At 40.1% G+C, this 25,790-nt stretch overlaps 1 protein-coding gene across 15 annotated transcripts in view; it reads left to right on the forward strand.

Moving 5' to 3' along the window:
• Window positions 1-25,790, forward strand: part of KYNU (kynureninase) — an 83,659-nt gene that overhangs the window by 36,736 nt on the left and 21,133 nt on the right. For 14 of the 15 annotated variants that reach the window (XM_069021274.1, XM_069021280.1, XM_069021276.1 and 11 more), the window contains 7 exons: window positions 5,604-5,686; window positions 11,318-11,379; window positions 12,742-12,813; window positions 14,284-14,358; window positions 15,697-15,843; window positions 22,184-22,282; window positions 23,020-23,093. In XM_069021274.1, the coding sequence (XP_068877375.1) occupies window positions 5,604-5,686; window positions 11,318-11,379; window positions 12,742-12,813; window positions 14,284-14,358; window positions 15,697-15,843; window positions 22,184-22,282; window positions 23,020-23,093 (612 nt within the window). Of the gene's footprint in view, window positions 1-5,603; window positions 5,687-11,317; window positions 11,380-12,741; window positions 12,814-14,283; window positions 14,359-15,696; window positions 15,844-22,183; window positions 22,283-23,019; window positions 23,094-24,209; window positions 24,444-25,790 lie in introns of those variants that run through there. The other variant, XM_069021283.1, reaches the window with a different exon arrangement.

The raw sequence follows: 25,790 nt of genomic DNA on the forward strand, positions 1-25,790 counted from the left end.
AACATGAATTCTGCTAAGTGGGCAGCCTTGTTTCAGCAGGAGCAGTCGAGATGGAGGCTTCTCAATGCAAATGTGAAAACTCTGTAGCTGCTCTTCCACTTGAGAATGTATGAATGCTGGGAGTTCATCAACATGGTTTATTGTTTCCTATTTATCACCTGTATTCTTATAGGTAAGAAGGCTGAGAATGAGTGGGAATGAGTGGAACTTTGGGAGGCGCTCGTTCCTTCTGGGTATTCAGTCAGCACAGCAATGCAGTTTCTCCAGTTGTTTGAAAAAATTGCAACCCTGTCCATTTCTGGGCTGTTATCCCACTTTATCAGGGAAACAGCTGAGCTCCTTCCAAAGGCAGAAGCCAGATAACATTCTCAGAGTGATGCACTGGGACTGCAAACTTATTTCAGCTCCTCCACTGTATCTTTTCACTGGCTCACTTCTATTCTTGTGTTTGTCTTTGCTCAGTGAAGGATGAAGTTTTCCTCAGTGACTATAAAAACCTGGAAGAAAAGGGTAGGCAGTGTGTTTCTTCAGATCAAAAGTGCCTTCAGGAACTGTAACTAAGGGGGAAATATGCCTGAACATTGATTTCAAGCCACTGGTAGAGAGGGAGCAAAACTAGAAAGTCTGTCTGCAAAAACACATCTTGCCCTCAAAAGCCTTACCCAGAATAAATCATAAAGTTTAAAAACAAATTAAGACCAAAACAAAACCAAAGAACCAACTGAACAGAAAAGCTCAAGATCAGCAAAGAAACAGAATAAAATCCTGCACCTAAAGCAACTGAGACAGCTGGGGTAAGATCAAGCTGATTTTGAGAACAGTGTATGCTTGGAGAAGGTGATGAATGGAATGCAAAGGAATAGGTGGCTGAAGGTACAGAAATGGGTACTTTTATTCCAGTCACCAAGGACAGCTTAGCAAAACCCAGTCTAAGGTGGTAGCTGTTCCCAGCTGAAGCCTGCTCAATGGCTGGTGTGCTGGCAGTGTGGGATGTAGTGGCTCTGGCTTAGATAAATAAGTAGCAAGAATTTAAGCAATGGCATGCAAATTAGGTACATCTATCAAGTCAGCAGTGGTATAGATTCTGGCTTTCTTATAAATTGGTTTATTGCATTTTCTGTTTGTTGTGTCTTGGGACCCCTCTCAAAGAGCTGCAAGTCTATTTAAATGGCTTTCACTGCTTGTAGTTAATGGCAAGAGTGAAAAGGAAGATTACCCACTGCTGGTCAAGGGCAGGGAAGCTGTAGCTTTATCTCCAAATGGTGATGGTGACTCATTAGGGCAAAGCTGGGAGAGAAAAGCATGGAAAATCCTCTTTTCTTGTTGTGTTCCATCTTAGGGCTTTGTTCCTTTCCCCCACCTCCATTTTAACTGGTGGGTTATCGCTTTCTTCATACATCTGCCTCCCACACACCTCCTCTGGTTTTGTATTCTTCCTCTCCATATCCTTCATTCCTCTGGTTTTTATGCTAATGTGCAAAGATTACAAATCCAAGCCACTGACATTCTCAGTATGGATTTAAAAGGAGCCTTTGAGACTTCATCTTTCAGTTATGATTTCAGCTAAATCCAAGACTTATTGAATGAGGGGCAAAAAGGGATGAAGAGTTGTTCCCTTGTGTTTAGCCACGAGTAGTCAATAACACAATATTTTAAAAGTCCGAATTTCAAGGGATGTTTTTGGTTGGAGAAAGGCCAAGAGGTGCTTTGCAGTGCCTTGTTTTCCCCTTTGCCCTGCCAGAACTGGTTAAGTAATTAAAATATTTTATAGAATCATTACTGCGTGTGAGCATACTCATTGCAGCAGGCAATGTCTCTCTCATCTGAATAACTCATTAAAGTGAAACAATTAAGACAGAAGGGAGCCTGCTGTAGCCAGTTGTGCTCTTGTGAAGGGCTGACAGGGCGACTGGGGATTGGGGAACCTGCTGCATGCAAGTGTTGAGGACCGGAGTTGAGTAAAATTAAGACTGAAAGGAAAAATTGTTCTCTGTGGATTCATCAATGTTGGCACAGTAAATATAAACAAGGAATTAATAAATTGAGTCTAGAAATAAAACATATATATATTTCTAAGAACTGAAGCAGTCTGGCAAGAGGCTGACATGAACAGAGTAGATTAACAACCTCCTAGTTTGAGGAAGGCTTTGTAATATAACACTTGCACTAGCAAAGATTATTTTCAGCAAGTCAGAAGGTATCTTTGGGTCTGTGTGCTGAACTAATCCTGCAAGATGTGAGAGCCTTGCAAACAAGAGTGCAGCTTGACCAAGCCCTGTTTGACAGATCCACCTCTCCTGCCACTCTCAGGACTCATCTCAGCACTCTGCCTTTCAGCAGGTTGTACAGTAAAGCTGCAAACGCCTGTTGCAATGCCCTGGGGTTTTTAGTTTTCTCTTTAATCTACTGGCCCATACAGTTCTTTTTCTTTCGATATGTCTTCCTTTTCTTGGCTGTTTCTTTGCTTGAAACCATGGTCCAACTTAAGAGTCTGTACTGGCTCATTAAATACCTTGCATCATTTTTGGCAAAGGAGCAAGAAGGAAATTTGCACTTGAACAAGATTTGGATGAGCACAGAAGATTCCTGAAGATGGCAATTAATTTAAATTCCTTTTCTCACCGCCTTTGAAACCCTGGGATCATCTCAGAAAATGTGTTTCTAGCTCCCCTAGCAAGCTTTAAATCAACCAGACCTCAGCGAATAAAACGTGGCATTGTGATTTCCTGCCAAATTGAAAATAAAATGGTAACCGACTAAAAATTAATTTGCACAATGAGAAACTCTCATGGAAGTTGAAGAAATATCTACTTGTCTGATGGTCTGTGATTTGATGGATGAAGTTTTGTATTCATTAATTTGGATACCTCAGTTTAAATCTCTTTTGCTGCTTAGGGTGCAGTGGGGAAAAAAAGGAATGTAGGCTCTCCATGTCTGAGGGGAATGCCAGGAGCACTGCACTTGTGTCCTTAAAGATTATTACCCCCAGTGCCTACCAGAGCTGAGAGAGGGGTGGCATAATATACAGAGATATAAATTCTCTGAGGCAGAGCATAGAATTTTACAACCTGAGTGTAATAGGATGTATTGTGCCATCAGCAAAGTCTACAGAGTTTCATGTGATTAAAATAAAAAAAGGGTCCAAGAATATGCTTTTAACTACCATTTTAGCGGCAATAATTTTTGTCTCTTGGCATTTATATTGGCCATCAAGAGGGAGGCAAGCTGTAAGCTGTGCCATAATAATAATAATATGAATAATAATAAATGCTGCCGCTCCCTTCTTTCAATATGGTTAAATGTCCATGTTTTCCTCTCAAAATAAAACATTCTCATGCCCAAAATCTCACAACTGTTTTCATGATAACTTGGAAATTTATTCTGAGGTTTTGATAGTCCTGTGTGCTGATAGAGAGAACTTTCATTAGTAAATTCCCATTAGGATGACACTAATGGCTATAAAATCAGGGAAAGCTAATGAAAGAGAATCCCATAGGTAGTTAGGACTTATTTTTCCCATCTTATTATGTTTGCTATCCTCTTTCAGAAATACAGATTCCCTCAGGCTGGGAGCCACTGAAAATCTTTGGGGGTTTTATTTTAACAGTCTGTATTATCCTAAAGTCCCTTGATCGCTATATTACAGTTAAGAATAAGACAGGAAATTACCAGTAAATGTCTTGCTGTTTGTGAAACATATACCCCTGTCTGCAGGGAATGCAGCTGCATTGTGGGCTGATAGAAGGGAAGACATTTTAGCACTAATCCTGCCCCTCACAGCATTTTCTGGCCTCCCCACCCACTGCCTTTTCTCCTCATCTAGGAAATGTTCCTGTAAATGAGGGTTATTTCACACTGCCCGCTCTCTGCTGTCGAGAACTCATCAGAGAGCAATTCTAAAATGGAGAAAAGCAGTCAGGTGCTGTATCATGACCTTATCCAAACTGAGGCTCCTCCTTATCTGTGTGGGGTTGGATTTGTTGAATAGAGGGATGTTATTTTATCTGTAAGAGATGTACAGTTGTACCTGTGCACTCCTTCAGCTGTTGACCTAATCTAGTCCAAAATTAAATGGTGTTTTGCAAGGATGAGAGGCTTGAAATGGTTAATACAGCTGTGCTTTTTTGCAGCAGCTCCCCTATTCTTTTTTGGAAATATCCCTAGGAGGTGTGGATTAGACCCAAGTCAATCAAAAAGGGTCTGACTGTAAAACACCCAGGTAATTTTTGTGGGAGACAGAATGAAACTCTACCTGAGAAGGGAAAGTATGAGGTGGATAGGGAAAACCAATCTTTAAAATAGCCTTGAGAATGGGGTAGTGTCTCAGGCACCCTCCTTTCTCATGTCTTAATCTGCCAGCTGTCCTCCCATGATTTTGAGTGAATGTTGTGGGCTGGTTCTTCTTTAAAGAGTTTATTACTTTTTTCTTCTTGTTTTCTCACGTCAAAGCTTTTAGGGCTTTTTTTGCTCTCTACCCGGCTTCCTACCAGCTTTGTCCTTATTTTGAAACAGCTTTATACTCAGCCTCATGCAGCCTGGTGTTTCCAACTCCACAAGTACCCCGTGGTGCTCAGCAAATATGAAAATCATCCAGTGTGAGATGGGAGCCCAGAGCAATGTTCCCCTGGATTAGCACCATTATTACTTTTCTCAATCTGCCTCCATTTGCATTTAAATCTGTACTCGACACCCTGCATGTTTAAGAAACTGGGCAACTTTTTATTTATATATGCATGGTAGCTACCTTAGAAGTTTTCTTCTCTGTCATAATTGAAGGAAAATTTAGTTCAAAGCACATAATCCAGAATTTAATTTATATATCTGTCACTTCAGAGGAGCAGCACACTTGGGTTTAAGGTGACCATATGATCCCCTGTAGACAGGAGCTGTTTGCAATATAAAGTTTTAAAACTGCCTTTGTCAACCCAAAAAGCTTTCTGCACACTTGGATCTAGAAAAATTTTTCAGGGAGAAGAGAAACAATGAAAATTAGCAAGCAGCTCTGTTGATGCAGGGAAGCACCTGCCCCTGCATGAAGTACCCTCTGGTTTATGCAGAAGGGTGAGCTCAGACAGGAGACACGGGAGGATGCAAATTGTTTCTGACAAGAAATATTCCTGGGAGCAAGGCAGTGTTTAAGTCTATCATCCTCTGCACCATATAGTGTTCAGCCAGAGATGCATGTTGGGGAATTCTGTGGGGCGAGCTCTGCTCTCTGTGCAGTGGTGGGAGCCTGGGTTAGCAGGTGCCATCCCACACTGGGATGGTCTGTCCCAGCTTTCCTGTCCCCAGAGGCTTCCAGAACCATGCAGCCACTTCCAGGGACCTTGTGAAAAAGCTATCAGCTTTAATTCTGAGGAATCTCTAGAGGAATTTTGTGGGCCAAAATAAATAATTTTCAAGCAACTGAAATCCTGTCAGAAACCAATAAATTGCCTTTGCTCTACAGTTTAATGGTATGAGAACAGTGTTGTGCTCAGCTTAGGCAAGCCTCATCCTGCTCATCCATCCTCCAAATGTGTAGTCTCCAAATCAGGTATGATTCTTAGGACTGATCCAAATAGAATACCACACATTTTCATCATTTTTCCATTCCTTTTCAGAGGTGTCCATGGCCATTTCAATGGCCTGCGCCCATGGGCTTTGGCAGACGAGTGCATCCTGGACCTGATGGCTGAGCTGGTTGGTAGGTGTGAAGTGCAGTGGAAAATCTTTCTCCAGAAATAAAATCAACTTTGGTTTCTTTGAAGACTCAAAAACCTGAAATTCTGTAGGCAGAATTTCGTTCTTTTTATTCTTGTATTTGAAAGTAGGTTTTTGTGTGAGTGGACTAACACTTTATTTTAAGGCTGTGAGTGATTTAGGAGATGGATGTATGTGATAATGTATGACCATATGCAGATCATGAAAGTAATTGCAGCAGAGGGCTTCTTGGAGCATCACAAACCACTTGGACTAACACGTGAATCCCTTTTAAGGGGCACTTGGTGTTGAAGAATCTCAGTTGCTCTACCAGAAGTAAAATTATGAACTTTCCCCTTTGAAAAATTATTTCTATCTAGACATTTTCTGCTTTTTTCCTCTTTTCCCTGCCACTAAATCCAGACTCATATTTGAGAGCTGCTTATGTCAATGGAGCAGATAACTGGGGCAGGACCTGCTATCAATGAGTTCCCATTACCCTTCTGTACCCCTTGAGGAGCCTGCAGTGCTGCAGGACTTTGGCAGGAAGCGCTTCTGGTTATTCCAGAGATTGAGGAGCCCTCTGGAGACTCCTCTTGGTGAATTTGCCATGAAAGCAGCCAGCTGAACAGGAATGCAAATTTCCTCTATCACTTCTTACTCCGTGTAGTTGCTGAAATATTCACTGGGATTTCCTTCAGAGTTGTCTCTGAAGGGGGAAGACAAATTATCTTGGCAGGGTCTTTTTCTCCCCAACCGTCCCAGCTGTTGTCAAGGCTAGGTTAGTAGATTTTGGGGAGATTTGGCCCATATTTCAATGTAGGTGTTGAAGGCGACTCTCAATAGCAACTGTCAGGACTGAATTATCAGGCATTCATTTGTGCCATCACTAAGGGAAAATATTACCCTTATGTTGACCTACTGTATTCCAGATATTGTATCGTAATTTCTCCTCCAACTGCGGACAAGTGCTCAATGAGAAAATTATGGTTTTTCTCCTTCAAGAAAAGCAAGTGGGGTCGGAACAATTGGAAGCAGGGACATTAAAGAATGTTTCATGACAAATTTATTTATAAACTTATAAATAAAATCCCTCTCTGAATTCTTTATGATGTTTCCAAATAGCTAAAATAGTGGGTGTTATTATTGGAGGAGAACAAATGCAATAAATTATTGTTGTAGTTGGCCTATCCATGATGTAAACACTGAGATAATATAAATATGAGTGTGGTTACACTGGGCTTCACTGGGTTATGTAGAAAAATCCCATCTGCAGAATGAAATAAAATAACCCAAAATGCAGATTGAGGGTTCTGATTTTGTAAGTTGCTGTTGTTGTACCTGGTATTGCTCAGGAGGTTAAGGAGTTACTTCTCTTGCTTTCATTACATTCAAGGGCAAGCTCAGCCCCTCATCTGTTAAGCACCATAGAACATAAAAATGTGGAAATATAAAGGGTTGGAGGGTGTTGAAATGCTGAATGCAGCTGATTTCGGGATTTCTCCAGTATGACCCATCTCCCTTGGCCAGTGGATATTCTTGTTCTGGTAGGTACAACTAGGAAGATGTGGACAGGTGGGGAAAGGTGACTTGGAATTTTCAATTGAAAATCTTGAATTTAACTAAGCAGGCAATCAAGAATTCCTCTTATGTCACACTCCCAGGCAGCTAAATTAGTAATCAAGGTAAGACCACTGATGTTCTTCATATAACCAGGAGAGAGAGCGCTAAGATTCCCTAAAGGACAGCTGGAAGCTCCTGAGTTATCATCTTTCTCCGCATCACTTTCTGTGACTGTTTGCCTCTGCTTTGTTTGCAAAACGTGGACCCCCGTGGCAGGCTGAGCCCTGACCTCCTGCCACTGCCACTGCCAGGGTCCCTCTGGCCTCAGCTGTGGGTTAAGAGTCACTGCAGAAAGCAGGGAACGAGGCTGGCACCCTTTTTCCCTTAACCATCTGTCTTGTAGAGGCTGCCAACTACGTTTCTGCTTTAGTATTAATTTAACTAAAAGATGCATTGTAGGTGTAAGGAGTTAGAAATGAGAGCTTTGCTTAAATTTCATCTAATTGCTTGTTCATCTCCTTAGTTTCCTTTTATTTACCGAACTCCATGTGACACTGGTGCTTTTACATCACCATGGCTTAACCACAATGTGAACTTATTACAATTTTCTTCATGGTAAAAAAATATTTTAAAATTTTCAATGAAAATTAAGACTGAACTCACCCTACCACTAACCTAATTTTTGTTTTTAAGATTATTTCCTGGGAAGAGTTTTCTAGTCCTGTTGTTTTCCTCAAAGATAAAGGGCATGACTGGTGTTCTGTTCTCCAGAATTTTCAGGGCTTTGTCTGATTGAATTGTAAAATGTGGTATGGGCACACATCTGCCCCTCAAATTTATGTGCAGGGCTTTGTTTAGAAAATATCCTCATGACTTTTTACAGGACATAAGTGAATGTTTCTTAGCATGCAGATGAGTTAATATTTCATTATTATAAATAATGGATGCATTGTAGTAAATTCCAATTTTTAAATTTTAGGCGATCATGAAGAGGCTAAAAGAATAAATGTGGGAAAAAAGGTTATGTTAAAATGCTCTCTTTGTATATGGCATTTCATAGAATCATTAGGTGGTTTGGGTTGGAAGGGATCTCAAAGTTCCAACCCTCACAATTTATGTTTAAGTACCATTTTGCAACAAAAAATAATATTGATTATGCATGAATATGTAGTTGAATGAATTCTCAATTTACCTTCTTATTGACTTTAATGTAAGAACAATAACAGAATTTTACTGTGCTTTTTATTCAGTATTGAACATGTTATGGAGGAGGAAGAATTGTCATTTCTCACCCTAAGTAGTGGTAGGAAGTAAAATTCTTTGGTGAGATTTATTCAGGAGTGGACCTAAGACTGTAAAACACCTTTGTCTGTTTAATGGTTTATAGTGCACGAACACCTTGCTTATTAAATGCAGGCACATTTTCTTGTTCAATGAAAGTTACAGTAGTAAATACGTTGTGAAATGAAGAGTCAAGGTCAGTGGAGGCCAAAGCTTTTTTTCTGCACTCACACCAAGTGGCAGAACGCAGTGAAGGCAATCTCTGCTTCTCCTACCAGACTTTATTAAAACATTACAACCTTGGCAGGATCACCTTCTGATGGAACAAGATTAACTGTGTGGCTGCGGCTGTACGATGTGCTCGGGCAGGTCTCTGTTGAGGGAAGACTGAATGCTGAGCAGATTTGGAGTGACTTTGAGTGATAAGGATTATTTGAAATTACCAAAATGTTTTTCGAAATTGGGGCCCTTAGCCTTTTTCCAATCATTTTACAAAATGCTTTTTACTTACTCCATCGAGGATCAGACTTCCCCAGCAGTCAGAGAGGAGAAGGATGGCAGCGTCTGCCTAACGCAATCATAATTGTCTCTGAAGTTGTGCTTTGCAAACGCTGCTTCCTTTTATTAAAGAGGAGATTTATCACGCAGAACATACAGGTTTTAGCCTGTCCTGGAGATATGGTATAAAGTTAGGAAATAAGGAAGGCAAACATAATTTTGTCTCCCGTGTGCTGGGTCTTTGAATATTGTAATAGGTTAATTGGATCACGGAAAGGTTGTTTTCCGAAATGCAGTGCAGGTTATAAAGGATAACAGTTTTCCAATGACATGGATGAGGTTTGTTTTGTGGGCATGAAATTCAATAATGGAAGGCTTTTAATAAATATATAATTTACAGAAGACCAAGACTTACATGACAAATGTAGTGTCATATTTAATTTGGGATGCTAGCATGCAGCTAAAAATGATCTACAGATTAACCATTTATTTTATACAGAATCAGTACAGCAGGCAGAGGATTGCTCGTGCAGAATTTGCTGTGAAAGCCCCAGATTTCACAGAAGGAGCAGAGGGACAAATAAGAACAATACCATTTCTTGATCCTGTCCCTTTTTTCAGCCTCAAGAGTTCCATAGAAATATTAAAACTGCAAATAATACTGTTTGGAGCTGCAATCACTCTCTCTAGCTGTCTCCTGTATCTGCAATAGAACAGCCCCAAGGTGACCTCTGCCAGCAGCATGGAGCCTGCAGATGCAATGCTATCTGAGGGAAGAAAAGAAAGCAAAGGAGAGGAGTTTAAGGAAAAAAAGCTTATTTTTTCCTATGAAGGACTAGTCCCTCATTTGTTTCTTTCCACAAACTTGATGATGTTCCTGGTGTCCAAAGGAGGAGGGAGCTTATTCATGGCATCTCGTTTTTGTTGTGGCTCATCCCCTGGACTGATCATTCAAAGCCACTGGCATTATTTGCCAAATCCTTCCGTTCAAAACTTGGGGATTTCAGCAACACATGGAAATGTCCTTGAACACCTCAATGAGAACGGTATTTGGCTTTTCTTATGCTGGCAGAAGCTGAGGCCTGCTTGGAAGGAATTTATGAATGAATCATAATTATAGATTTCCATGTTTTTGGGCTATATTTGCTTGTATTGTGTTGAACCCATGGTTATGACTTTCCTATGCTGAGAAAGCACTCACCCTGTGAATTTAAACTGTTTAGGATGAGGTGGGAGTGTCAGGTGTCCCCCAAAGCACGGACAGGAGAAATTCAGGATTCAGCTTGCCTTTTCTTGTGGCTCTCCTTACCTTTTTTAACCCCAAATCATGTTTTCCTTCCTCATTACCCATTTCAAGGGTGGCTGCTGCCCTCCCTGCCTGCTTACACTTGTTTCCATCCCTCCCTGTCCGCAACCTCTCTCCACATTTGGTGAATCCGTGGCTGAGTGATGGCCAGGACAAGGTGCATGAGCCCATCTCTCACCTGAGGAAGACTCTCAGAAACTGATTTGTCTCAAGGGTGAATTTCTACTCTTCAGCAATGGACATCAAGCAAATCAGAAGGAAACAGGAATTGATTTTCTCCATATCTTCGCACCACCCTGTCCTGCCTAAAACCTTTCACCAGAGGTTGATAAGCGCTGGAGAACTTGTTACTAAATACTTGCTAACAACAATTAGTTGTTACTAATTAGCTCTGCCTGTGATTAGCTGTAGTCCAAATGCATCTGTTATTATCCTCCTTGGAGCACTGTGGGAATGGCTTCTTGTGAAGCTGCTACATTAATAATGGTCTGTTATATCCAATAGGTCAGTCTTGCTTATTTCATTTTTTAATTAGGGATGAGATATCTCCTTACATTACAGTAACTACTGACAATAGATGATTATCTTAATATATTTTCTCACTTGTGTTACATATGAACTTCTGACAAAAATAAGTCTTCAAGTCTTGCTTTACGCATAGTCTTTGTGACCCGACTTGTCTGAGGTATTCAAGATAGTAAATCCACTGCTGGTTTTCTGGGAAATTGAGATACTTCACTGGTTTTTTGTTTTCTGCGTCTAGCCTGAAAAAATAAATATTTGCCTGCCAGTGAAGTGTAGAGAGTCAGACAAGAAATCTTTTTATTTCACTCTGATGACACCTCAAACGTTCGTTTCCTTTCCAGTCTTTGGAGAGACATTGACTGAACTCATGCTTTTGCTTTCTCACTACTGTTTTATATGTCTCTGAAATTTTAAAGGAAAACTCCAATCATTTTTTAAACTTTTTATCTTTCTATTATTCAGGGGCCAAAAGACAAGAAATAGCCTTAATGAATGGGCTGACTGTTAACTTGCACCTTCAGATGGTATGTCCTTATGATATATGTTTGATGTTGTGTTGACAGGTATTTTTCTCCTTTCTTTGTGTGTGCAAGCAAAGTGCTTTCTGAGGACCTCACAGAGACAGCACTGGGTGACAGATTAACTTTTTAAGCCTCGGGAGTTGTATCTTGAATAATGTATGTGCAAGACCTGGCCTGACTCAATACTAAGCAGGAAAGCTGGACAGAGAAATATTTTCAAGGACTCTGTAGGGACAGCTGTTAGAGCTGTTCTCACATGTGTTGTATGTCAGTTACTAGAGAATACCTTATTATTTAAGAAACATTTACAGGTAACTTCTCAAATTTCAATTCCACACCAAATTTCAAAGTTAAGGAAACAGGAGCTCAACTGTGAGCGAGACAAAGCTGTAATATCAATCGAGCTTAAAATGTAGTTGCATACAAGAGATGAAACTTAGAATTATGCTATTTTATATGTGCCTAAAATGTGCTAAAGCACTTTGATTTGCATGACATAGCAGCCATAAATGTGTCTTATTTATGCTCAGGTGTCCCTGAGGCTACATAAAGCCTGTCTCTGGTTCTCCAGTATTTCCAAAGATTTGGTTCAACCCAGTGTAGATGTGAAGCTTCACTTTGTGTGGTTCACACAGAAAGGTTTATCACTTGGATCTGCTCCTCTGTGACGTGTCTCTTACCTTTGTTAAATTAGTGAACCTGGAGCAGGGCAGGATGGGGCTCAGTACAAACCAATTCACAGGGCTACTCTGCCCTGAATTAGGTGTGAAATTCTTGAGTACACAGACCGAGTAGAAGGTTGTGTAACCCAACTGTTGAGCAGAACTGTAAGTCTTCTTAACTGTAAGCAGGTTTGTAAGTCCTCCTGGTCGTCCTGGCCAGCCCAGCTTGCCAGAAACTGAGAAGAAAAGACCACCCACCTGAAGATGCTGAGATCAGGTCTTTGGTCAGCCTTGTTTCGGAGTGAGGGATGATTCCATAACTAAAGTTTTAGGGCAGGAATGTAAATCCAATTCTTTTTCACTGCCTGCTACTCTTCAAGAGCTGCTTTTGCTTGCTGGATGGAGCTGGGTGAAATCCCAGCTTCCCTGGCTGCAGTCAAAGCTTTGCCATTGATTCCCTTAAGTGCAAGTTTTCACTGCTGGGTTTTGGTGGCCTTTGTCATGGATATATGAAATACAGTATTATAACGCTTTCCTACTTTGGTAAATGTTATATGGACAAAGAAATATTTGTAATTTCTGGGGGATTCTCTGTAGCTGGCATAAAAGTAAAGCAGTCTTTATTAAGTAATATGCTGGGAGCATCTTTCTCATCTCTGCTTAGATAAATTTCAATATTTCTTTCTTTTTTTTTCCTTAACAGCTATCTTTCTTTAAGCCTACTCCAAGACGCTATAAAATTCTTCTAGAAGCAAGAGCCTTTCCCTCTGACCATGTAAGAAATTAATATTTCACCATATTTGTATTATTAATCATATTTTTCCAAAGAATATCAGTAGTATGATTTGAATATTTATTAGCTCATCTTGTCCAAGTAACATTATAATAAAAAAATCTGTTAGAAGCTTTTGAGCTCAGCATATTTTACAGATTGTAGCTTTATTCCTTTTGTTCAAATAAGAAGTGTTGCAAGAGGAAAAGATTGAATAGCTGCATTGATTTATTAGTCTTTTTAAAGACATTGAGCAAACTACTGGCCTAAATCAACTAAAATTGTAAATGTTTTATTAATTCTTGTTGCTGTTTTACTTTATGAAACCAAATCAATACCAACTCACAACATTAACACTTATATATCCCCAGACAGAGATGGAAATGTTTGTTCTTAGCACTTTAGATTACTAGTTCAAACATAATTTGTCTGCTATAAAATAGGAGACAATAGCCCGTGCATCAGAGCTTCGAGCAAATTAATCTTTGGGTTTGTGGCCCACTGCTACTTTATCAGCAGCACCGTAAACCCCTGGAAATTGATAACAAATTTGATCTCTAAGGTGTGATAAAAGCAACTCGGGCCACTAACAGGTTTATTTGTAATGAAGATGCTGGCACAGATGTATACACCTCAAACTGGTTTTATTCTAAGTAATGTTCAGATTAATCCCACATTTGTTCCATGTGTACTTGTACATTTACACTCCATCCTCTTAAATTTCCATGGCACTTCAGTAATAATCTCTGCAACGGCCATTGCTTCAGTTCCTGTTGTGAAATTTTAAACTCTTTTATACTGTTATTTGATGATTGTTATTTGATCTCCAGGACCATTATTTATCAATAAAATCGGCAGATAGGATTTTTGAAATAGCTTGAGAGCTTAAAGCTCTTATTTCCTCCCAGCTGTGCAGCAAATAGAAGAGGTGAGGATGTCACAGGGGAGGATGTCTGTGCTGGCCAAACCTTGTTTGTATTGGCAGCAGGGCATGTGGGTACCCAGGGCTCCTAGAGAAGGAAAGCTCTTCTCCTTGGCTGTTATCCCTGCATTTTTGGCTTTCTGGCCTCTGGCGAAGTGCATCCATCACATCCCAGAACCATGGAATGGTTTAGGTTGGGAAGGACTTCAAGGTCATCCTGTTCCAAGCCCCCTGCCATGCCACCCACTGGATCAGGTTGCTTGGGGCCCCATCTCCACCCTCATTCTGCTCCATGGATTTATCCTGTGGGGTTTAGGCTTTGACTTATTCCTTGCAGTCTGAGATGGATTAAATTCAGATCTTTTTTAATCCAAAGGAAATCTGTAAATTTCTCAGTGGAGTTGGATTATGCTTTCAAGCATTACTTCTAGTGAAAGGCAAGGCATCTGAGCACCTTTTTGAAGTTCTGATGTGTTTGTCCTTTCTTTTTGTTTTTGTAGTTGTTTATCATGTATTTGTGTTAATGTTGTCTGCATGGAATTCTCTTCCAGTATGCTGTCGAGTCCCAGCTCCGACTGCATGGGCTGGATGTGGAGAAAAGCATGGTCCTGCTGCAGCCACAGCAGGTTGGTGAGGAATCTGTCACTTCTGTTTGCTGCCACCAAGGGCAGAAACATATTTCATGTGAAAGCAGCCATATATTCTGAAATATTGTAGCATAGAAGTTGTTATCAGTGTTTATTAAAACTTAGATAATATTTATGAATCATAAACAGATGTGTTTCATCATATATTTTTGATATTAAACCCCATTTTATAATTGCTGATTCAATAGCTAGTTTTCCTGGAAGAACAACAACAACAAAGCTATTTTCTCGATTTTTCCCATTTCCAAAAAAACTGGCAGCATCTTGAGTCACCTACAAAATACAGTAACTCACTGAGAATGCCCAATGTCCTTTGAATGTCCTGAGGTAAGAGATTGCCATGACACGAGCACCACTGTGTCTGCATCAGCACAGGCTGAGGGAAAGGTCTGCTCTCAGTAATATGCAATTCAGATTAATTTGAAAGGCTGCCTCGCTTCACTTCTGCAGCATTAAGAACTTTGTCACCTAACTATAAACCGAGGGTGACCTTTTGCTTCTGAAATCTGAGTCATCTTGTGAGTAAAGAGCCCACTCCTGAACGCTTGATAGATTTGCAGAGATTGTTGAGATAATAACAGTCCCTTGCAATTCAACCATCTTGCCCAAGCTTTTTTCAGTAACAAGTCTAATTTAATTCTAGGTTTTCACTGCCTAATTGATCCCTAGGTGGTGGTATGTTTTACAAGATCCCTTGCTAGGAAGACAGGAGGAGGATGGGGCAGTAATTTTCCTATATAGAATCAAAAATGAGGTTGATTTTTTTTTTCTTTGTGGTTGAAATTCTTCTATATTTAATGACCACAGATTTGGGGATTTTTGTACTTTTGATGATGTGAGACATATTGTTTTTGAAATATAAATATGGCAGGTTTATAATAGCTTCCTGTGGGATACCAAGTTTGCCAGAAAAGTACAGAGTGAAACTGATAGACAACTTTCAAGTCTTGTGGGTGTCACAAATTTCAGATGCCACTTAAAAATCATTAGATGTTCTGTCTGCACCAGGAATTTTTGACTGTAGATTAAAACTGTCAGAAATATTAAAGAGTATGAAGTGTGTTAGAGTATGAAGCGAATACACTTTTTATAACTGGCACCTCCAAGATTCACTTGCTAATGATTTTTTTTTTTTTTAGGTTTCTACTCATAGGCTACTTCATACACCTTTGTATATCATTACCATGCTAAGGATTTGCTTTTGATCTCCTTATGCAAGCAGCCTGGCTCATGGGAATATATAGATTATGAAACAAGGAATGACAGTTTCATTACTGCCAGAGTTGATGTAAAATACCTGCTTTAACTTTGTTTTAGGGGGAGGAGACCTTGAGGACTGAAGATATCCTGGCTGTAATTGAGAGGGAAGGGGACTCTATTGCTGTCATTCTGTTCAGTGGGGTGCAGTACTACACAGGACAGTTGTTTGACATCCCTAGAATAACAAAAGCTGGCCAAAAAAAGGTAGGAGTTCACCAGGTGTGTCCTTTTAATACAATTTTAGATCAGTTTTCTGTGTGAAATATTTTTAATGTCAGTTGTTCTGTTTTTTTTGTTTGGTTGGTTGGTTTTTTGGTTGTTTTTTTTTTTTTTGTTTTGTTTTTTTTTTTTGTTTGTTTGTTTGTTTGTTTGTCTTTTTTTTTTTTTTTTTTGTAGAACAAAACACTGAAATATGTGGGGCTCTGGTAAAATGTAAAAGCACTCTGTGCCCAGACCCTTTGGGGACTGTGTGCTGCCTGAAGAAATACCCCTGTGGGAACAATATTTCAGGCAGAAAAGTCTTAAATTATTTGGAAAAGGTAATTCATGGCTATTAACTTTGACATGGCTTGTCTTGAAGGGTAGAATACCAAGAGCCTCAGTGCAGAAGGAGGAGGAGGCGGCAATCACAGCTCTAATCTCTCTTTGAAAGTTAGTTTGTGTAAGATTTCTGAGCTTTTTGGACAGACTTTTATGATTTCACTCCTTTCCCGCAGCCATACCATGGCAGTTTTTGCTCTCCATGAGCAGGGGGGTGAGCTCCCTGTGGAGCCAGCACCACTCAGACTCCACTGATGAGTTTTCCAGAGACAGGCACAATGTGGAGCACATCAACATCACAAGATGAGTGTATTTTAGTGATGACTCAGCCTTCAGAGCTTGCAGGCAGTGCGTTCCGTGGACATAGCTGTAAAACTCTTTAACCATCTCAATTGCCTTAGGAATCCAGGAGAAAATAGTTTTTAATTAAGTTGTCTTATCAACAGGAGGTCACCAGACTTTCCATAGTGGCAGCCTTTTACTGGATGCACCTTATCTCCCACAAGATTAAACCACTGAAGGGTAAATTTATTTAGTATCACTGGATTTTTGACAAACCAGCTAACTCTTTATATTTAATGGTTTAACTCCCTGGAGATGTTCCTACCTCACAACACACTATAGATCTTCTGTAGGTGTAGGTTTGGCAGTGGAATTTTTTCTGGACGTCTGGGCGTAAGTTATGCTGGTGGCAAGCGATGGTAAAGTCCCCCCTGGGAGAGCAGAGCAGGTGTGAGAGCTAGTGCAGGGCCCATGGGATATAAAAAGGGAATGTTCTCACAGAGCAGCACCTGGTGTTAAAAACAGTACAAAACAAAACCAACTTCTGACACAGATGAAGAAAAGCAGGGTGAAAAGAAATGTGGGGAGTCAGCTGCAAGGGAAGTGGGTTTGTGTAGGAGCTCCAAAAGCAACACCGCCATGGTGCTTTCCTGGAGTGTCTGCCAGTTCTTTGCTGACCACAAAAAGTCACAATTCCACCATGCTGGAATGTTAGAAAGGGAAGACAGGTTATTAACAGGATGATGCCACCCACTGCTCTACTCTCGCTCTCTCCTGGTGGCAGCAGAGCTTTCGTTCAGCTGCCAACACCTACATGTCTTCAGTGCTGCTTCCCAGAAATCTGCTCCTTGATGTGTCTGAAAGGTGTCTGAGAAAGAGAGAGAGAAATCTTTCTGCCTTTCCATAAAGATGAACAACCTGGGAAAAGCCTATCACTTTACCACCTCTCTAAAGATGCTCTCTGGACTGTGGGCTGCACACTCAGATATGTGGAAGAGATGCAGTTTCACTGACAGCTCTAAACTGCCCCAAAGTGGTGTTCTGGGAGAGAGTAGACACTCACAGCTTATTACATGGAGTGAAAATGGATTTGATGTTTAGAAAATCTGAGGAGATAGCCAGGACTTGGTGGAGAAAGATTAAAATTTCTGTAAGGGAGTGAAAATAATAATAATATTAACTCAGGGGTATGGGTTTCCACAGGGATACACACAGAAGCACCACACACTTTACACAGAGACTATATCATGTTCCTGAAGAGGAGAGCAATTTGTGACAGCAATTCAGCATTCTAGCAGGAACAGGTAGATGTCAAAGGCCTGTTACCACCTGAATGCCTGTTAGAAATGACATAATGTAGACATGAATCTCTTCTTCCACAGATTTTTCAAGAGGGAGAAAAAAAAAAAAAAAAACACCAAATTGAATTGCTAGTGTCTTTGTGGTTTGAGTGTGCAGGATTGAGATCCAGGTAGATTCATGAACTAAAATATCATTAGTAAACTGAAAAAGCAAAATTAATTCAACCTGAAGAACTGTTTGAGTACCCTTAAGGCTTGAAAAGCATGAGCCAGCCGTGTTTTTATTTCTCTCCTGTCAGATACACTCAGCTCAGTGTCCTTACAGATTCTGCCCCCAGGTTAAGTGATGTTTATATGTTTATACAAATCCTCTATGTAACAAACTGTTACACCACACTTCAGCATCTGCGTATGACAAATATTTACTTGAACAGCCACAAAATCGTTGATTCATGAAGAGCTTCTGTTTTAATATTGGTAAGAGGCATTTCTGCTCCCTGCTGCTTCTCTTGGACTCAGAGCTTCTGGTTATCAAAATGCCCAAAATGTGGGGTCTTCAAAAGCAATTGGATCCTCTTCTCTTTTCCCAGGCCAGAGCTGGGGTTAGGAACTGCTGTTGGATTAGAGGAGAACCAAAGCAACTGCTGAAGTAGTCATTAGCATCTATATATCTGTAGGTTTAATTGGACTTACAGACCATATCTCCTTCAAGAACTTCTGGACCTGATGAAACCAGCATTGTTTTATAGACAACATATTGTCACAGATAGGCTGAAAGTCCTTTTAAAAACAGGTAAGGCTGAAAAGTCATGTTTGTAGCAAAAATACAAGGTTCTTCTTCCCAGGGATGAAGGGTAGTGAAATGACCTTGTGCTCCTGAACAGAAAATAGGGTGGGGAGAGCTGACAAGCATATGAGTCAGAAGGGGAAAATACAAGGTGAAAATGTCACTTGAGAAGAGAGGGAAAAAAATCACCTGTCAGCCAGTATGTCAGAGAGAAAAGTCCTACACAGATGGTCTTAATAATTCTTTTAATGTACAATTGAAATAAAATCCCGCGGTGTTGTGCCCTATCAGGGCTTGGCTAGAGATTCGAGCTGTGAGCTCTGGAGGCCTGGAAAATGTCCTAGGATTCTTGAGGTCAATCATTTATGAATTAAGTTACTGATTTCCTTTTACATTTTTTAAGCCAATTTCCTAAGTTCTCTGCGTACATTAAGATTCCTCCCAGAGTGAAAGCTCTGCACATAGACAGCTTCATTAAGTCATTAAATATTAAATGAACTAAATTAAGCTTGAAAAATTACCTCAGGCTATTTTTCCATCTAAGGTCTCTCAGATAAATCAAAATTACTACATATTGTGCAAGAGACTCATCAGCAGGCTGAGGAGGATGTAACAGTTTTCCTTGTTTCATACTTTCAAGCTTGCTCTAGAGGATGGAGGAGGCTGAGTTGTTTTTTCTACAAGTGAAGAAATGGCTGACTTTTAGGAGACTCTACCTTTCAAACACAATTTTCATTTCATAAGTTAAATTGTACTTTCCACTGACTCTGTACCGTTATGTAAAATATTTTAATCTCTTGAGTCCCAGTAGGAAGAGCTTTAAGATCCTTCATCTTCATTTCTTTTCCTGTCTCTCTTTCTAAATGTCCCAGCTTTGCTGGCATGAAGCTGTCATTTCTCTCCCTCTCTCCAAATGTCATTGTCCATGCTGAGTTGTTACCTGCTGGTTATCAGCAGCTACCCAGACACTTTGCAGAAATGACTTTTAGATGTTGGAATAAAATGGAAGAGGCAGGGGAGAGCACATGTCCTCTCCTTTGCCCAGAGCAGATGGAGAGCTCTGTTTTCCCCCCAGTCTGGGGAAGTGCCGTTCCCACGCAGTCCTGGTTCTGCGTGGCTTGTGCAGGGAGAGCTGCTTCAGTTTGTTTTACTTTTTCCATGCAATCTGTGTGGCTAAACATTTGCTGTTTGTGTGACTCAAGTGCCAGACACCTCCCTGTGAAAGCAAACCAGCACAACCCATCTTGCAGATGATGACTCGAACAAACTGGAGCGAGTGGGTGTTTCTGAGTTGATGCAGGAACCCTGCCAGCACCGAACCCGAATTTCCAGGCTGTGCCTCAATACTCAGTTAATCAATGCCCAGGAGGATTTGCCAACCAATTTCAAAGTGGTAGGGAGCAGCTAAAGGAGTTCAGGAGGAGGACCCATGGGTGTTGCATCAATGACCTTCCTTTTTGTGGGCTCTGAGCTTGAACTGCAGGTTGGAGCTGATCTGTTGCAGCCACTGTCAGTGCCCAAGAAAGTTTGTCCATGTCAAGGTCACACATGTAAATGTGGTTATGGAGCCTCAGTACTGTGAGGACATCCAACCTGCCACTGTCCCAGGGTGTCTCCTCCTACCTCCCATCTACTGTATTTTCATAATCTGACATTGTGTGGTTGAACATATCTTTTTATAGATGTACTGACAGGGAAAAGACAACTGGTTTAGGCACACGACTTAGAGAATTAAATTTCTTAAATGCTTTTTCTTTATGAGCAACTTCCTTTTTTTTTTTTAATTTGTTTCAATTCTGTTAATGTACAGCCAGACACACACATTCTGCAAGACTCTCACTGTATTATTCCTGGTTTCCACTGAAACCAGTGAATTTGTTATAGAATTGCTTCCACGAGTTTGTGTGGGATGTATGTACCTGTTAAGGTTTAAATCCAGTCAACTGAAGTTTTGAAGTAAATGCTTTAAAACCCTACAAGAACCTCCTCATTCACTGGCAATTGGCTTTAGTGTGCTATAGCTTATTTCTCTGATCCAAAGCCATTTTACCCCTGAATGAGAGCATTCCCATTGGAATTCAGTGTGCCCCAGCCTCTCTGCATTACCTTCACCCTTTCATTTGATTTGTCTTAACTCAGTTCTGTGTGTCCCTGTGAAATCAAGCCACCACAGCTATTTATTGGGACTCTGATTCCAACGTTTAGATCATGCAAATGCTGTGGCAGTGAGTTTTCTTCCCATCGTTTTGGAGCAACTTCTCAAGCTGATAACTTCACAAATGCCTCCATTAGAATTAACGTGTCACATCTTCTTGAAATGCTGCTTTGTTCAAATTGTTATCTAGTTTATACTGAAGATTAAATATACCAAAGTACTGCTTAAATAATTTAGCTAAGACTCCCTCCATGCAAGAAACAGCAGGAGATTCTTAAAAAAAACCCCTTTGTTTTATTATTGGATGTTGATTTTTCTGAAGCCTGTGCTCTCACTCTTATTCCTACCCTGCTGCTTTGCAAGCAAGCTGTTTGTGTTTTAAAAGCAAAATGCAAAATAGCATTTTAATTTGTAGTCCAGGCACAAAACACAGTTTTATTTCTCTGCTCTTAAATAAATAGCAAAGCTTGGAAGAAATTTTTAGTTTAAAAATGCTGCCATCCAGTGGTTATTTCATGTGTAAAACTGTTATTTTTATATCTAGAAATCTCTTGTCCTTAGATGTTGAGTTCCCCCCCCCCCCCCCCCCCCCCCCTTTTCCCAGTGTCCCGTGCAAATTGTGGTTATGGCAAATACAAGATTTTTTACAGAGAAATGACAGAATCCTTCTTTTTAAGGACAAGAATAAAAGTTCTTAAAGATCAAGACATTGCATAAATTGCTATCTCATCCATTTGGATTCTCACAGAGCAAGGTCCTCCTCGTTTAAATACCAGGGGCATCTTGAGCATAAATATATATTGGAATGTAATTGTTCATGGGTAACTGGCATCATTATGTCCCTTACTGCTTTTTGTCTGCCTGGGGTTTGTTGTGCCAGACAAGTGTTTGTATTTATACACTTGTTCTCAATACTTGTTTCAAGTGATTCCACTTCACTGCACAATCAAAACCTCAGCAATCTAAACCCTGTCCAAGCACCCTTGAAGGAAAGCACAGAACAATTCATGATTTCTCTGTGTATCTATGGCATAGAAAACTTGTTTCTAGTAATAACTCAGAACATATGGGACTTGATCGATTCATCATGGAAGGGTTTGGGTTGGAAGGGACCTTAAGGATCAGCTTGTTCCAACTGCCCTGCCATGGGCAGGGACACCTTCCACTATCCCAGGTTGCTCCAAGCCCCACCCAACATGGCCTTGGACACTTCCAGGGATGAGGCATCCACACTTTCTCTGAGTAACCTGTTCCAGTGTCTCACTACCCTTGCAGAAAAGAATTTCTTCCCAACATCTAACCTAAATCTCTCCTTTTTCAGTTTAAATCCATTCCCACTTATCAATCTCTGCCTCTGTAAAGAGTCACTAGATGGCCTGCCTATAGAGGGAGGAAGTTAAGCTCTGAAGCTGTTCTTTTCAAAATTTCACAGTGATGATTATCTTAATAAGTGACCTAATAATCATCTCTTTCCTGCAGGGATGCTTTGTTGGATTCGACCTGGCTCACGCTGTTGGGAATGTAGAGCTTCACTTGCATGACTGGGGAGTAGATTTTGCCTGCTGGTGCTCCTACAAGGTAAAACAGATTCATTGTTGGAGACTGTTTTCTGTAAGGTCTCTTATCTCACGGGTCAGCAAACAGGTCAGGTGAATAAGAACTGCACCTGAACGATTGAGCAAGACTTGGCTGAATCTTTGAATTGGCCACAAGGAGGAGATGGACACTGACTTTAATGGTGCCTTTGTTATGAGTGGTTCCAAAAAACAATAGTGGCAATGACTTACAAGGTCTTGTGGGTGTGAGATGGATGCTGGTGGTGGTTAAACATCTGCCCTGTGGACAGGAGATCAGGAGCTCTTCTCTTATTTCTCACACCAAGAAGGTCTCGCAGATATAATAATTTATGAAGTGGTCCCTAAATAAGGGAATATTCTTGTCTAAACTTTAATAATTTCAGATCACAGAGCAAGGTACCTTTAGTTCCTTTGACTCCTAGTGAGATTAAGACTCGACACACAGTCAGATGAATTGGTTGATGACTTTGCTATATACATTATGGTATGGAACTGTTTCAGATGCACTTCAATTTTCTGGCCTGTTAGACTTCAAATACCGTACGTAAGCCAAGAGAGAGACTTTTAAAACTAATCTGAAAAAATATATCTGCTTTTACCTCCATCAGCACTTTGTGACAAATGCTAAGATCTCCATCTAGAAACCACTAGAAGTGTTAAAATTGGTTTGTTTTATAGATCAGGGTGAGGGAAGGAAAGTGATACTTTACAGATAATACATTGTTTTATTCTTTGCAGTATTTAAATTCTGGAGCAGGAGGCCTTGCTGGTGCCTACATTCATGAAAAGCATTCCAAGAGTATTAAACCAGCGTAAGTATTTTTCTAATAATAAATTCCCAAATAAAAGGTGCTGCAAAGTTTAAACAGGAAAGAATCTTTCCTTTGAATTGAGACCTGAAAGTGAAATTGTGCAAATTCCTAGCCACAGAATATGGGCATGTGCATCTATGCATATATTTATAGCAACAGAAGGAAATTCCTGTTTCAAGAAAAACTCACTGGGCTAATATTTGTTACTGTTTTATTGCATCAATGAAAGGAGTAGTAAACATTTAGACAATTTGGTTATCTGATTTTGTTACTTCAGATGGGTTGTTTTACAGTAACTTTAGTAAATTTTGAAATTGTTAATGCACATACTTATATTTAAAATGCATTTCCTCCTTTAAGCCTGCTATCAGTTCTTAACTAAATAGAACTATAAAAGAAAGTGTTGATAATATTAAAACCAAGCACCCTAAATCATGTCTATGAGGCTGTTTAATGTAAAGAGAATATTTAACGCCTTTCTTTAAAAATGGATTTAAAATAATCATTAAAGTCTTTGGTTGGGGAGCAAAATCAAAGACACTTTCAACTCTGTGCCTAATAGCTCTTTAGTAGTGGCATGTTTTCATTAAAATTATATCCACTGGTAAAGCTAGGAAGTATTACATGGAGACCTGTTCTGAAAGACTATAATCCATGGAAAGCTGAGCTATCAGCTGAGGCTAGGTGCATTAACACAAACACCTGTTATTTAAGCCATTATATGGCTGTACTCTACCTATGTATATTGAGAACAGTGGGATTAATACTTTTAATGCACTGACAAATGTAAACATTTCTGGCTGTAATACTTGGAGAAATTGCTGGCACTTCCTTTTATTTTAGCTTGAAGAAGGCAAACTAAATCAGGTTTCAGAGACAAATAATATTATAATAAGCAGCTTTGCTGCACTATGTGCTGGTTTCAGACTGTCTAGACTCTCAGGAGATAACAAAATAACGCTGATAAGTTCTTCTCAGTCACCCATAACAGAAAACTCATTAGGATGACATATGACCTGTTGTGAGCTGATTCGATCCTTATATGTGAACACTGGCAAAACATTCCAGATATCTGGATATTTCTTCTGGACAGTTTTTTTCCTTCTCCTCTGTTAGCCAGGTGCAGGCGTTGTTCCCATGGCCACACCTGGCTGTGTGGCTCTCATGGATGCTGGTTGTGGGGAGCTGGGAAGATGCTGAACAGTGGGAAAAATGTGAAAAATTATGGAATATCTATAGGTGGAATGAATAAAATATCAAGGACTTTCAGTCTTTTTACCTCCTTGATGACATGTTGGAACTTTTCCGAGGGTACTGGCTTGGTATTGTAGGTAAGAGTTTAAATTAGTTTTTCCTGAACCAGTTCCTTCATACATAGTCATTAATTTGTGTACTGAATCTGGATACTGAATATCTTAAATGAAATTACCTATATGGAATAGGCTTTTCCAGCCTGGGGACCAATTAAGGATATAATTCCAAACTTCCTGCATCGATCCTCTGCATTATTTAATCATAGTTATTTCATATTTCCCGAGATTTGATAATCACTCATCAAATTGTTTGTAGTTCCTATGCCCCAGTTCCATTATTTTTCTTTCTTTCCTGCATCAACCAGCCATTTCAGGTCTCCAAATAAGGCACTGAGACAAAGGAGAATTTGTCTATGTCAAAGTATTCAATTTTATAGCTGATTTAAATGCAGAGCAATTTGCTCTATGTTGTACAATCAAATAGAGTGGAATTTAACTGCTGGGGAAGTTGCAGGCTTTGCACTGTAGCTGCAGTCTCTGGCTGTCATCTGAATCAAGGATGACACCCAGTGGCCGCACAACTTCAGTCAAGAACAGAAACACCAACCACTTGTTTCTTTGCACCTCAGCCCACACATACGCAGGGAATTAAATTCCAATCCAGCTGACACCCTTTTGTCGTTTGAACTGTCTTGAAATACTGTTTTAACTCACGGCCCGTATTAGGTGAGTCACTTTTTACCCACCTTTATAAATTTCTCTAATTTGTCTCATCCTTCATATTTCCTGCAAGTTATCGACTAGGTAGTTATTTTTATATGGGAATAATCTACTGTGTCTTAATAGGAAAATGCATGTTCTGACTGTAATTCAGAGAGGCAGAACATTTGCCTTTTACTGGCTGAGGCTGGGGCAAAAAGACTTCTTGCAAATAAAACAACTCAGTCCAAAATTTCATTTTTAAACCCTGCAAATCCAGCTACTGCACAACACTAAAGGAATTTAGGTGCTTTGGTTTAATGTCCTTTAATTTTGTGAGTATGCTTTGTCCTATGCCCAGTTTAAGAAATTGGGTTCCCCTGCAGCTGCTCCCCTTAACAACAAGACATTTATTTGCTGCTTTCTTTTAAAATGCAGCTTAAGGAAGAGTTGTTAAAGTATTTAAAGTGTCTAGTAGCTTTACCATCAGTACCTGAGGCCGTGCCAGAGCTGTTTTCTTCTTTGAGGCTGCCTCACTGCAAACCTCCACAACACAAACCCAGTGTAAATCAGTAATACTATAGCATGTCCCAGCAGACAAAAAGGCAAGCCAGTCACACTCTTCATGGAAGTGCAAACTTCCCACAAGAGTTATAAAGTTGGCAATTCAGTATCTTGGGAAAGGATTTATGCCTAAGGGCAGGGCTTGATCTTAGATCAGAGAGAAGCTGAGGGTGATGCAGTC

This window comes from Aphelocoma coerulescens, chromosome 7 (assembly GCF_041296385.1).
Source record: "Aphelocoma coerulescens isolate FSJ_1873_10779 chromosome 7, UR_Acoe_1.0, whole genome shotgun sequence".
NCBI lineage: Eukaryota > Metazoa > Chordata > Aves > Passeriformes > Corvidae > Aphelocoma > Aphelocoma coerulescens.